At 27.2% G+C, this 14,362-nt stretch overlaps 1 protein-coding gene across 1 annotated transcript in view; it reads left to right on the forward strand.

Moving 5' to 3' along the window:
• The window catches only part of mv (lysosomal-trafficking regulator mauve), a 92,785-nt gene that overhangs the window by 58,368 nt on the left and 20,055 nt on the right, over window positions 1–14,362 (forward strand). The window contains exons 28-34 of the mRNA XM_067267495.1: window positions 245–328; window positions 6,295–6,377; window positions 9,444–9,566; window positions 11,983–12,249; window positions 12,330–12,412; window positions 13,218–13,292; window positions 13,364–13,495. Coding sequence (XP_067123596.1) covers window positions 245–328; window positions 6,295–6,377; window positions 9,444–9,566; window positions 11,983–12,249; window positions 12,330–12,412; window positions 13,218–13,292; window positions 13,364–13,495 — 847 coding nt within the window. The remainder of the gene's footprint in view (window positions 1–244; window positions 329–6,294; window positions 6,378–9,443; window positions 9,567–11,982; window positions 12,250–12,329; window positions 12,413–13,217; window positions 13,293–13,363; window positions 13,496–14,362) is intronic.

Genomic DNA, 14,362 nt, shown 5'->3' on the forward strand with positions numbered 1-14,362 from the left:
TTCATATAATTACTTACTGACTTAAGATGTATTAAGACAAACAATAAAATAGTCATTTAAAAATCCATCAGCAATTTAAGGCATACAAATGTTTGATCATGCTCTTCAACAATCTTCATTAGTTGTTACCTATATAATTTATATTTAACTATAAAAAAATATAAGTATATGAGTATTTTTTTAACTATTTATATTTATATATCATTACTATTAATAATAATCTAATAATAAAATCTCTCTTTAGTAAGCAAGACAGAAAACCAAATGAAGAATTAATTTATGAAGATATTTATCGAATCATTTATATTCTTGTAATTGAACTTATGAGGTAAATTTATCATTAATTAATTCAAAATTGATTTTCATAAATTATATATAATAATGATGATAAATATTTTTGCATTAATTATTTTAGTATTAAATAAACTTCTTTCTTATTTGTTGCATTGGAAATATAAATACCAGTCGAATGGCCTGATGCAGGCATCAGGACATACTAAATTACAAATAAAAATAATAATATACTGAATATTATACTGTAAAAATATCAAATAATTTATATTAGTAATTTAAATAATAGCTAGGGGTCGTTAGTGGCCATTTTTGGCATACCGTGACAGAAACCATCCGGTTTTTCGATTTTATATAGTAGATAATTATAAAAGAGGTACACAGTGATGCCTCGTACTTCAAATTTAATTCATTCCAAGAGGTTATTTGAACTTCAAATTTTCCAGTCCAAATCAATTTGTCCTATTAGAATTAATGGAAAGTGAATTAATTTGTTTCCAGGTTCTAAACAATACCCATTTTGATAAACTTAAATGGCAAATACACATAATTTAAGATAAAAATAACAATTAAATGCGTTAATATGAAAATTATCACCTTTAATTGTCCAGCACAAATGTTTTAACAAAAATAAAAACGTTTTCGATCGTTTTCAACGGTCATCTTCAGTTACAACTCAAATTAAAAAAGAACGATAAAATAGAATTAAATACGAAAATAATAAATGCGCATGCGCAACTATAAATATATCGCGCATGATGCCTAATATACAGAATAAATGAATAAAATTATGTAAACAAAAATACGTGGCCGCATCTCTTGTATGTTGTTATTGTTTATCTTTATAAAACGATTTCCATGCGGTTGATAAAGAATCCGCGTCTCTATGATTGATACATCCCGTTTTTTCTTGGGCTTTATATATTTCTAGCTTTTCTAGATGTTTGATTGTATGTCTATTGTTCGTCGGCTTGATGACGGAAGCTTGGTCCCACAATACCTCAATATCTTGTTGCTTGGCGTATGAAGCTTGAACCGTACTGTCCAGATTCTTATTGATTCTTTGCTCTAAGTGCTGTAAAGTAGCTCCCATTAGAGCAAAGAATCAAAGAACACCAGTACTCGATTAATAAGAATCTGGACAGTACGGTTCTAGCTTCATACGCCAAGCAACAAGATATTGAGGTATTGTGGGACCAAGCTTCCGTCATCAAGTCGACGAACAATAGACATACAATCAAACATCTAGAAAAGCTAGAAATATATAAAGCCCAAGAAAAAACGGGATGTATCAATCATAGAGACGCGGATTCTTTATCAACCGCATGGAAATCGTTTTATAAAGATAAACAATAACAACATACAAGAGATGTGGCCACGTATTTTTGTTCACATAATTTTATTCATTTATTCTGTATATTAGGCATCATGCGCGATATATTTATAGTTGCGCATGCGCATTTATTATTTTCGTATTTAATTCTATTTTATCGTTCTTTTTTTAATTTGAGTTGTAACTGAAGATGACCGTTGAAAACGATCGAAAACGTTTTTATTTTTGTTAAAACATTTGTGCTGGACAATTAAAGGTGATAATTTTCATATTAAGTCTAATTTCCAGTAATTTAAAGTTGGTTTCTAAACAATTAAATGCCCTAAATAATAAATTAAAACATGAAAACAATAAGTAAAATATATAAATACAATAGAATCTTGTTTTAATGGATTACAGAACAATGGATTTTTCGGAATATTTTTTCTTCAGGTTCCGCCAAATTAATGTAATTTTACCTTGTTTTAGTGGATCCATAACTTGGAAAAACAGATTTGTTTCTAGCTCAAAGTTTGGTAAACATAGTATATTTTTAACCTTTAATTGATGATTTGATATTTATTGATATTGAATTTAAAAAAATAATTGCACACTGCAAACTAAGTGCATAATCATTAGTTCTCACTGCTGACGTTGCAGCCATGCATTAGTGCCCTCCTGAGCATATTGATTCACAGAGGGAATCTACTTTCGGCTTAATACTTCTAGATGTGCACCTGTGTGCAACAAGGCCTTTGTTGCAGACACATGTTTGGAAATGTTGCATCTTGAAATCGTGCCCAGGTAACAAAAACATTTTGTACTGATGATGCCACCAAAAGAAGCCCAGAAACATCATGTCATCACAGCATCATCAAAGCAAACCAAGATGGATGATTTTTTAACATATCATGAAGTGCTAATGAGCATACTTTGTTTGCTTTTTGGCTTCTAATGTATTCAGTTTCTGTCAGCTTTGTTACAGTATAATGTACAAACTTGTAATATACATGTTTATATAAAATAAAGGATAGAAATCTCCAGAGACTGAATAATTTTGAGTACAAGTGTTTGTTTTACATAAAGGGTTCAAAAACAAAAATTTTTTTTCGAATAATCTATATTTTCCTGGGAGCACGAGAAATCCATTGTTCGCGATATAACATTTTCAGAACAGTGAATGATTTTCGGCACCCAGAGAGATCTGTTAAAATGAGATTCTACTGTACTGTATAATAAAATGAAAATAGCATGTACCAAACTTAGTGAGTAGTGATGAAGTCCTATTTCTTAATGTCACTATGCATCTTGCTTGGCTTTCTCACAAATAATTTTTTCAGAGATGATATCATCAGCAAATTGTTTCTCATTTATCCATACTGGGAATTTTTTTCATCTCAACATTGAAGTACACTTTTAAGTTTGGCATCTTAAGCATGGCCACTAAATCTCCCACATGTGTAACACTTTCCTGCTTTGCAATATGTTTTTTTTTACTTCAATCATTGATACTGCAACTTTTTCTTTAGCCTTCATTGCTTCCACACACTTCTTGAATGTCATGCTTAATAGGCAGGGGTTTTATATATGCATATACAAAAATAAAGTGAAAAAGCATTGAAAACACATGAGTGTAACACAAGATGCTTTCGTAATGAAAGCAAAAGAAACTTAGGAGCACAACAGATGGTATTTATGCAGCGAGTGCATTTTTTACTGTACATGCTGTTCAAATCTAGAGACATTCTGGGTAAACTTTCTTTCCAATTTAGCATTCAAATTCCAGAAAGTCTTAAGTCATTTGAAGTATGAGGTACCATTGTATTTAATATCTTTTTTAATCCTAAAATTTTACTTTGTCTTAATTTTTTAATGCGCTTTTAAAAATAATAAATCATAACTAAAATAATATTTGGCAATTTTTTTGCAATGGGAATAACATTTTATTTAGCATGTGTATTTTATTAATTATTTTTAAACAGTATTGAATTTCAGTTTATTTTCATATCTATGACTGTATTAATTACAATAATGCAGCTTTGATTCATCAGATTAACAGTTTAATTAGTTTTGCTAACTAAAAAATAGCATTTATGGTATTTTTTTTTTATACTATAATAGCCTTTTTGACTCTTTCCATTCCTTGATCACTAACAGGCCTTTATAATCATAACCATAAAGGGTTCAGCCAGGCCCCACAAATAAACCATTGATATAGAAAATAGTCTTTATATTATTATTTGTCTCAATAATTTTTTTCATAAAAAATACCTATGATATATAGTTATCAATTATTTAGATAGGCCTGTAGACTAGACTGCAAGTTAAGAATTTTCAAAAATGAATAAAAATAGCTGTGCTAGTAATAAAGAGAAAAGTATACACACATGGCTCTACATTTATAATTCTAGAAAATACATAGAATAACATTACAGCCCAATCACTCTGAATATCAAACATTAATAATTTCACTGATAATCACGAAGATTCAACTACACAATTTAATTCAAGAATTTGATGCTAGAAGTAGAAATGTCCCATATCTTAATAACATTACTTAGTAAATTTTGAATAATTCAATTAAAAATTTCTATAGAAAGAAAAGTTGTATTCAAACTTCAGAGATTTTCTTATACTTACAAATATATTGGCAATTGTACTTCAAATTAAAGTTATTTTTGGTATAAAATTAATATCTGGAAGTCTGACTAAGAATAGTCAAAAGTTTATGCAAGAACAGGTTTTTTTTATTTGAAATGAAAACTTATTCTTTAAAGCTGAAACTTTTTTAAAAAAATTGATATTAAACTGATCTTTTTGCACATTTTCAGCACTTTTGATAAAAATGAGAAGCAATGTTTTCAGTCTCTTTCAGGGACCAGTGTCAGGCTTTTTATCAGAGTTTTTAGCCGAACTTTTCAATTTGGAACACCTTTGAAAGATGTTCATGAACAAGTTCCATTTAAATTAAATAACTGTCTGTTTTTTTTAATTGCATCATTACATCATCGACCAGCATCGTTAACATCCAAACACTTAACAAATTTAATACCTCACATTAAATTTTAAATTATGGCTCATACATAATAAATTTAAAATATTGCTGAACATGTAACTCCTTGCATATGTACATTCTTAAAACATGTTTCCATGTGTAGGATTGTCTACAAGCACTTTTCATGTGTTGGAAATCATTTCTGCATCTTTGCTGTTTATACATCTTCCCTACCTCAAACATTTATAAATTTCCCATGCCTCCAATGTTCTCAGCTTATCTAAGTTTTAATATATTTTAAATTAATTTGGCCTCTTCTCATATTACCAACACCTTGGGCGCCATTTCACACTGTACTAAAGTGATAGTTGTCATTTTCTTTAAAATGTCGTATTTATGTTCAGTCAATCTTTGCATCTAGACCCTGTTGCTAGATCCTAAAGATATGAGACTATTGTTAAGTGTTCCAAATTCTATTGTTTGAAAAGTCCAGCTAAAAACTCTTTGATAAAAAGCCTGATGCTAGCCCTAAAAGAGGCTGAAAACGTTTGCTTGTTATTTATATCGAAAGTGCTGGAAATGTGCAAAAAGGGGAGTTTAATATCAATTAGTTCTATTTGAATTGTCACAACATTAAACATTGATCTGAAGATGGGATTAAAAGTTCCAAAAAAGAGCTCAATCTAAATAAATATCCTGATTCTTTCGAATCCTTTCAAGGTTTTTTCTAACATTTAAGAATATATAAGTGAGATATTTAGTAATGCACTCATATAATAAGCAATTTCTGATCCTATTTTTCAGAATTATTTAAAAATTACATTGCTTAACAATATATTTAAAATAATTTAATGTAACTAGTACATAAATGATATAGCTATATGTAACTGCAATTTTTCAAATCATTATATGAAATGTTTGTATATGTTGAACAAATTGAACTGTTGATACAGAAGATAATTCTGCTTTGGAATATGTACAGTATGTCTAGGAAGTCTATACATCTGATTATAAAAAGTTTAATAATGAATTCATCAGGCTAGTTTTCTAGGGGATGAGGTCTAATGTGCTCTGTTGTATTGGACACAAGTTTATGTGCCTCCAAGTCCTTTATGACATATTTTTCCAACATTGTAGGTGTGACTGAACAAAAGACCTGTACTCTTTCATATTTCCTACTATAAACATCTTTCTTTTTTGGAAAAACAGTGTCCTTTTCATCAGTGAAATCTTATTAAACTGTTCCAGAAAGGTATCGTTCTCATTACTAATTGTTTCACTCATGTAAGGACATTCATGAGCCACATATTCATTACCAATCTCTCTTCAACAGAAAAAGAATTCATGTCTGACATTTTAACTTTGATGCTGAAATAAATGGTACATGCATGTGCTAACAATGTCACACACTTACAACTCTCCCTTTCAAAAATTAAAGATTTGTTGGGATACATAGACATTACCAAATAAATATATAAAGGTTTATGATTAAAAAAAAAAAAATACAGACATTGTACATGCTGTACTATATTCTGAAAATAAATGACTAATCAGAGATATTAGAAGTCAAAAGTATTTAATACTTGTGAAAATAATACTAAAGAATGAGTTTTCTTTTCTTTCTATTAAAATATAATATAATATATATATAATAACATACTGTCTTTTTATTTATAATTATTTTCTCTTTATTTAGCATCAGTGGTACACACACTTTTCAGAAGTTTCAGAATATATTATGGCTTTTTTCTAGTTTAGAATCATTCTCTTATAATTCATGTAAGTATTATTTACTTATTTATTTGTTTGTTGAAAGATTGAAAAATTTGAAATATTCAGATTTATTAGTAAATCATTAATTTAAATTCAAAAAGTAAACTTTATTTTGAACTTGTATTTCATATGTTTTACAAAATATAAGATCCACAAATCTCAGTCAGTTCTGGCCTACCATTTTTTTTACAAAATAGTTTATGCATGTAGAATTGATGATGTATTTAGTCAGCAGTATGTCTGTTAGTTATAATATTTTTATACAGATTATGCTTGATTTGATTGACATCCAGACATTAAGGTTTCGGACAGCTCACTCTTTCACATATGATACTCTGATGCCCCAAAATCAGTTTATGTATGCAAAACTCGGACTTTATATTTTTTATTTCTGTGAAAATATATATTCTCTGATTAGTAAGAAGTTATCTTTAGAATAATACAAACTTTAAAAAATTGAAAGAATTGAACTGATAGTTTTAATTATTATAATCTTTCCCAGAAGAATGAAGCTTATGATTGTTAATCTACTTATGCAAAGAAAAATAGTGCTGCAAAGTAGGACATAATGTATATAGAACATATATATGAAAATTATAAGGTACATTTAAACTGTTGTAACCTATTTTAAATTTCCAACAATTTTGAAAAATATGAGATTATTTAATTTAATAGCTAGCAAATATCTATCCTTATTGTAGAAATCCTTTAATATTAATTTATGTATAATATAAAAATTTGATAGTTTTAATTAATTTGGTGTAACATTTAATTACATTGCCTTGCATTGCAAGTCCAGTTTCTCTAAATAAAAAAGCTGTGTTAAAGAATTTTAATAAATAGAATTTTAAAAACAATGGTGATTTTTGCTGTGTTATCATAAAGAATAAAATATATATTAAAAAAATGTGCATATTGTTAAGCATCCAAAACATGAATGAGTATGATAGAAATAATAATAGAAAAACACAATTGTGTGTAATAATAAATTTAAAAAAAAAAAGGAAATATCAGTCAAATGACCATGTGATAAGGTGACACAGGGATCCAAGTTAAAATTTGATCTAGACATCCATAATTTATCATAAATAATATGAGTCAAAGTATTGTTTTCCATTTTTATTCATCATAGCTGATTTTATTGTAAGTTAGTCACACAGTACACATTTGTGGCTAGCCATATAATCTTGTGTTGTTGTTTTGTAATAGTGCCAAATGATTACATCAGACTATATTACTTGACATTTAATTAGTAATTAATAGCATTAATATAGCCTAATGTAATCTGGCAATTATTTGACATTAATCTAAGAGTCAGGTTTATGGATGTTTATATTTGTTACTTTGCATTGATAAATTAAAACAAAATTAAATTCCAGATAATTACATTAAACTGAAATGACACAAGTGATTAATAAATATGTCAAGTTTAAATAAATCTGTTATAAAACAAGAAAAATGAAGTAAAAAGAAACTTAAATACAGCATTGCAAAGAAGAAACTTCACTTGTGATAAATCACTGTGTTGTAGTAAAAATATATACAGTAGAACCTCGCTTAACGAGCACCTCATACAATGAGTATTTCACATAACAAGCACAGTAAATTGTAAAAATTTGCCTCGTTTAACAAGCGATGTTTTGCATAACGAGTGATGAGGAAAGTCCTGAATTGTGTGCATGCGGCATGCTCTATCAGTCTGTGTTTAGCACTCGTTCTGCTAGCATCTTAGTGTCGCCTATGATCACATGTTTTTCCAAACTTGTTCACACACATTACTTATAAACATCAACAACCATAGCCCGTTATATAATAAACACGCCAAACGATATGTCAACTTCTTGGATCATTAAATTTAATGATCGATTCCAAATTTAATTTTATTAATGTCTGAATTAAAAATTAACTATTTATAATTATTAAATTTAATACGAGATGGAAATATAACTGCCTATCTCTAGTCAAATTAATTAATTTCTAATATTTAATTATAGCCTTTACATAATCCAAGAATTTGGCATATCGTTTGGAGTGTTTATCAAACATATTAGCTGTGACTTTTTTTTTGTTTCTGCAAATCGAATTCTCATTCCAGGATGATTCATTTTGCTCTAGAAGAAATGATGATTATTCACGCTCCTTAATAGTGTATATTGTACTTTTTTCTTTTTTTTTTTTTTGAATAAACGTTATACATAAAACATTTGAGCATTTTTTCGGCGTGGAACGCATTATCATATTTTACATTAATTTCTACGGGAAAAATTGTTTCGCTTAATGAGTGTTTCGCTTTACGAGTAAGACTCTGGAATGAATTATGCTCGTTAAAGGAGGTTCCACTGTGTACTATATTTATTCTAATAAATAATGCAACTGCTAAATGAAAAATGTTATGGACGGCACACTCTAATAGTAAGTGCTACATCTATTGGAGGAATAGAAGGTTTATTGTAAACTGAAAAATTGCACATTCTATTCAGTATTATCACTCTTGCATTGACATAAAGTGTATGTTGAGTGTTGCTTGTTGTTCAAGTGACAATAAAGTGGAAAAAGTTACCAGTTTATTTCACTAATAGTTTCCCTTGAATAATAGTCACATTCAGTTCCCAAATAATAGAAATAGTAGTTGCACTCCAATAAATGGCACAGTTACAGGATGAAAAAGTTATATACAGTGTGCTTTTTTTTAGAATAATTATAGTATTTATCATTAATGTGGTGATAAATATTATAAAATTTAAACTTCTATTACATTATCTATTATTAATCTTTATGTGTAAATAAATGTATGTATTTGAAATAAATAATAATAATAAGAGAAATATGACATTGAAATTGTCAAAAGAAAAAGTTTTAACACATTTTCATGAGTTTAACAAAATCTATCTAACTGTTAAAAGACAACTCGTGTTACATTAAAGATTTTTATAGGAGTTTGATAAAGTAAATTTATCATTATTTCTATTACTGGTTATGTATTTTACATTCCAGTTATATGAATTATAATTTGATTTATTTTATAATGATACTAATTTATTTTTATTAAAATTAATTTATTTATTCATTCAGGCGTCTCTTGCATATGTTTTGAAATATATCGAAATTGTCAATGTTCAGTATTTAGTGCAGCATTGGAACATATTATAATGTATGCTTATGGTTATAAGGAAGATATGTTCAGGGGAAACAAAGGTAAATTTATACTGTTTTTTTTTTTTAAATTCTGCCAAAATATTTTTTATGTAATAAATTTGTAAGCCTTAGTTTTTATGGGATATTGCATAAATGTTATCTTCATGCTATATGTCATTCTTTCTGATATTATTCTATTATCATCTAAATATGTTCTTTGAATGTATTTTTAGTTTAAGTTACAATGTCAAGTTTTATTAAACATCAAAATTAGTCTATCTTTATTTATTCTGACATTTTTAAAATCAAAATACATAAAATAATTACCATACTTTTGTGCAGATTACCTACAGAGTATCTGCATTTAAAAGGAAAAGAAAGAAGTGTGGATTTATATGCTGGTTTTAAATTGCAATTATAAACTTGCACCTATGGAACAATAACTGCTCCATGATTATGGGGTATACAGTGAGGAGATTATGTAAAGGTTTTATTTTTGTTGTAACAATTTTCTGTGAGGTATATACATTTCAGATTATCTATTGCTGCAGGTTATATACCAGTACAGATCATGTGCACAGAAATATGATAATTTTCATGTACTAATTGAGTGGTTGAAATTGTTACTGAAATATTTACATGTTAAACATGTGATGTGTGTGTGTTTATGAAGTAAGGCTGAGACAGCACTAGCATGAAAAAGAGCATAAAAAACCTCACCATAATTAATTTTAATTGTGTGACATGTTTGCATTTGTGCTTGTATTGTGGTGGAAGCCTGGCTTTGTCAGCAAAGTTTTTATGGCAACAGTATTGCCACCAAATGTCAAAAGTAAACATTTTCAACATTTGGTCTATGTTAAAATTTATCAAAAAACTTCACAACACCAAAACAGTAGGAGCAAGTGATAGAATAGAAAGATTGTGCATAAAAGATTGTCACATGACATCATGCAGGAAACTGCAATTTTCAAATGATGTCATGATGACTGAAGTCCACTAACTTTTGATTGGTTGATTATACCATTTCATGGGTGTATTCACATCGACAATTGAACATTGCTCAACTTCCTTTACACTTGTTTTGCACCCTGCTCCAGCATAAAATATCATTGTCACTTGATTAAAACCAATTACAGTAAGGATTTTTACTCTCGTTTTTATGCATCTGTGCACCTAGTTAAAAAAGTTTTTCTAGAAGATAGCTAAAAGTGTACACTTTTTTTCTAACTAGCTTAATTGGTTATAACATATGATATAGTGTCAAAAGATATGGTTTGATTGTATTTAAACCAAAACGCATCTTTTATGTCTGAATCTTGATATTATACTGCAAGTGGCCATATGATTTATGCATTGAGATGAATACTAAATGTTTGAAGAAACTTCAAGATATCGAGCATAAATACAACCTGGTTGTTGACAGAAAAATTACATCAGATTTTGGAATTTATCATTGTGCAGTGCAAAAGATGAAGATTTTGAAATATCATGAAATTAGTTACTGTTAGATTTTCTTGATTGCTATCAGATGATCAGAAATGTAAATTCATCCACCATACAGTTCAGATTCTTCAGATTATCACCCATTTAATTTCATAAAGTAGATACAAAGCCCTGTGAAAACTATGAAGCAATTATGCCTTTATGTTCTTAATACTGTTTTAAATTGTTACAGTCTACTAGAACTACTGTATATTAATACAACTTATGATATTAATAATAAATAATAGACAATAATAATTTACAGCTATGAAGCAGTTATTAAAGCTGCTCTTTACTGTTTGTGAATGGTCAAATAAATTTCAAATGTAAGGGAATTATCAAATTTCTGTAATAATAGTAAATATTCATTGGTAAGAATGAAGATTTTGTAGAAAAATAAATAAAGTACATAAATTATGCTGATATATATATATAGCATTTTATTTTTATTGTCATAATTTAGAAATAAAACTAATGTAAGCAAAGCTTTTAGTACAGATCTTGTATATTTTTTGTCTTATATTAAATTATGAATTCTAAAAAATATTACATTAAACTTATTTTTGTTGAAAGCACATATGAAACAAACAAATCACTTAATCTACTACATACAACCTTGTACAACAGTAAAAAGGTTTATTAAACTGGAAAAACTGACATTTTTGGACAAATTTAAAGACCTTCCTCAGGTTTGATGTTCAAAAAATCGAAGATTTACAAATAAAAATTTGTTTTTTTGAATTTTTCAAACATCAAACCTGAGGAAAGTCATCAAATATATCCAAAGATGTTAGTTTATTTCAGTTTAATAAACTTTTTTGTTGCTGAACAAGGTTGTATATAGTTGATTGAGTGATCTACTGAAGTGGTTACTTTTATAATATAAATTTAATTCTATTTATTATATAAAAGCATTCTTTAGGATAAACCACCTTTTTAATTGTTATGATTATACTTATATACTGTATACATTTATGTATAATTTTTATAGATATTGTCCATTCAGATTCTATTTTGGATCTTATACTAAGACTTCAAGAGATGAGAAATCCTTATTCTCACTATAGAAATTTTCTAGATGGAAGTTTACCAAACATTTCTGAAATTAATAAAAATAATGATTCAAGGAAAATGAATATTAGAAGAGCATTATTACAAAAAATAGACTTTGATAAAAGTAAAAAATTAACTTTTAATGAACTTGTGGACAGATTTCAACAGATTCTTATAAGATCTATGGATTTTTTTATATATAAAAGTAAGTTTCTCAAATTATTGATTCCATGTCTGGAAATTATTATTAATTTCTAATTATTTCATAAATTGTATTATTTTAAGATGTAAAATCTTGGTCTCAAAAGGAGAAAGAATTTGCTCAAGACTTAGTACATCTAGCTATACAAGGGATGAAAGTAATATTGGTGAGCTATATTTTAAAATATAAAAAAAATTAAAAAATATATTAAAACATAGTAATATATGATTTATTAAATGATGTGATATAAAATAACAGCATAAACTAGAAATTATATGGGATTTACCAAAAAGAATATTATTATTTTAAATTATTATAACCACATTTAATTATAATCCAAGAATATTGGAATGTATATTAAAACATTGGAAAACTATTTAAGTTTCATATTTGCCCATTTTAATTTCTCAGTATGTGCACTTCATGTCACATGGCATATGTCAACCCATACGCAAATTCTTTCTACACTCATCACAGCATATTCATTGTCACTCTGCCCACAGAAGTTGCAATTCTACAGCTCTGGCAGATTATTCGTGTTACACAATGATGAATGATTCTGATTTTGCGAACTGCAGAACACAAAACACCTTCTCTGTCACATAGTTGCCATTAACAAAATTCACACCTAAACACTAATTCCAGCAGTAAAAGTGAACAAACTTTAATGTTCAAACATTTTAGGCTTTACTGCTGGAATTAGTGTTGGAATTAGGTGTGAATTTTGTTAGTTTAGTTCCAGTTTATAAGTGCTAATTTTTTTGTCTGAGAGTTGCCATTTTTGTTTACTGCACTTCTTACAAGTGGTGGACAATATGATGTTTGAATGCAGATGGGAAATGAAACTTGGATATTTATTCTATTGATTGGTTTACTTCTTGGATAATAATTAATATAATTACAGTAATTTAAAATAATAGAATTCTTTTTGGGAGATCCTATATTTATATGAATAATATGAATAATTACAGGATAGAAATAAAGGATCTCATAGAAGTCTTTGGTTTAATATAATTCATTCCATTAAAGAAATCATTAAAACACAAGTAAGTAAATAAAATTATTTATTTATTAATTAAACTCATTATTATATTTGTGGTTTCTTTTTATTGTATAGTTTAGTCGTTTGTTAATCGCTTTGCTGTCGTCAGAACAATCTACCGAATTGAAATACTCTGTTATTTCTTTATTAAATCAGGAAGAAAAATGCTTAGAGATAATCAGTTATATATTACAATCATCTCCTCAGGTAAATTCTTATTTATGTAGTAATAATATTTTTAATTATTTAACAAACTTTACAAAAGTTTACTACAATTATTTTGATAAATATCCATTGGTAATATTAGTTTTTAAAACAGTTGATTTCAATATATTGACAACAATAAATAGAGTTTATTTGGAAAAAAGATTGTTTAAAAGATAGAAGACACAAAATTCAATTCAAATTTATATAATTAATGGAATATTTTCAAGTTATAATGGTGATATATTAGCAATTAATAAATATTAGCTTAAGCTTGTATTCATTACAATATTATTAATATGCATATTTTACTAAATGCAGTACCTTTCTGAGTAAGTTTCTGAATATAAATTGTATATGTAAAAATTTTAAAATTATTAAAATGGGAGTTCAATTCTTAGGTACCCAAATGTAATATATTTGAAAGCAATATAATATAAGTGTTAAAGGCGTATTTTCCTCATTAACAGTTATCATATTAAATTCTGGTTTATAAAAAATCTTTGAATTTACTGTAAACACTTTGTTTAAAATGAACTTTGAAATTTTGATGAAAAAAATTATTATTATAATTATTATAATAATTTATTCTGTTACCATTTTTTGCTACATTTTTTTCGTTTTATAATTTGGACAGAATTGCAAACCTAAATTTTAAAACTTTTATTTATGTGATGATACTGAATAGATTAAATGAAGAAATAGTTTGTGTGTGAAAATAAATTACAAAATTATTATATTAATTTAAAATTTATTGCAAATTAATTTTTTATTACACAGTCATTAATTAGGTTTTATGTATATTTGAAATGAGCTATTGATCTCTTACAATTAGAAGCATTTAACTACGATTAAATGATTTTACCTACA

This window comes from Centruroides vittatus, unplaced genomic scaffold (assembly GCF_030686945.1).
Source record: "Centruroides vittatus isolate TY-2023 unplaced genomic scaffold, ASM3068694v2 contig_3050, whole genome shotgun sequence".
Lineage (NCBI taxonomy): Eukaryota > Metazoa > Arthropoda > Arachnida > Scorpiones > Buthidae > Centruroides > Centruroides vittatus.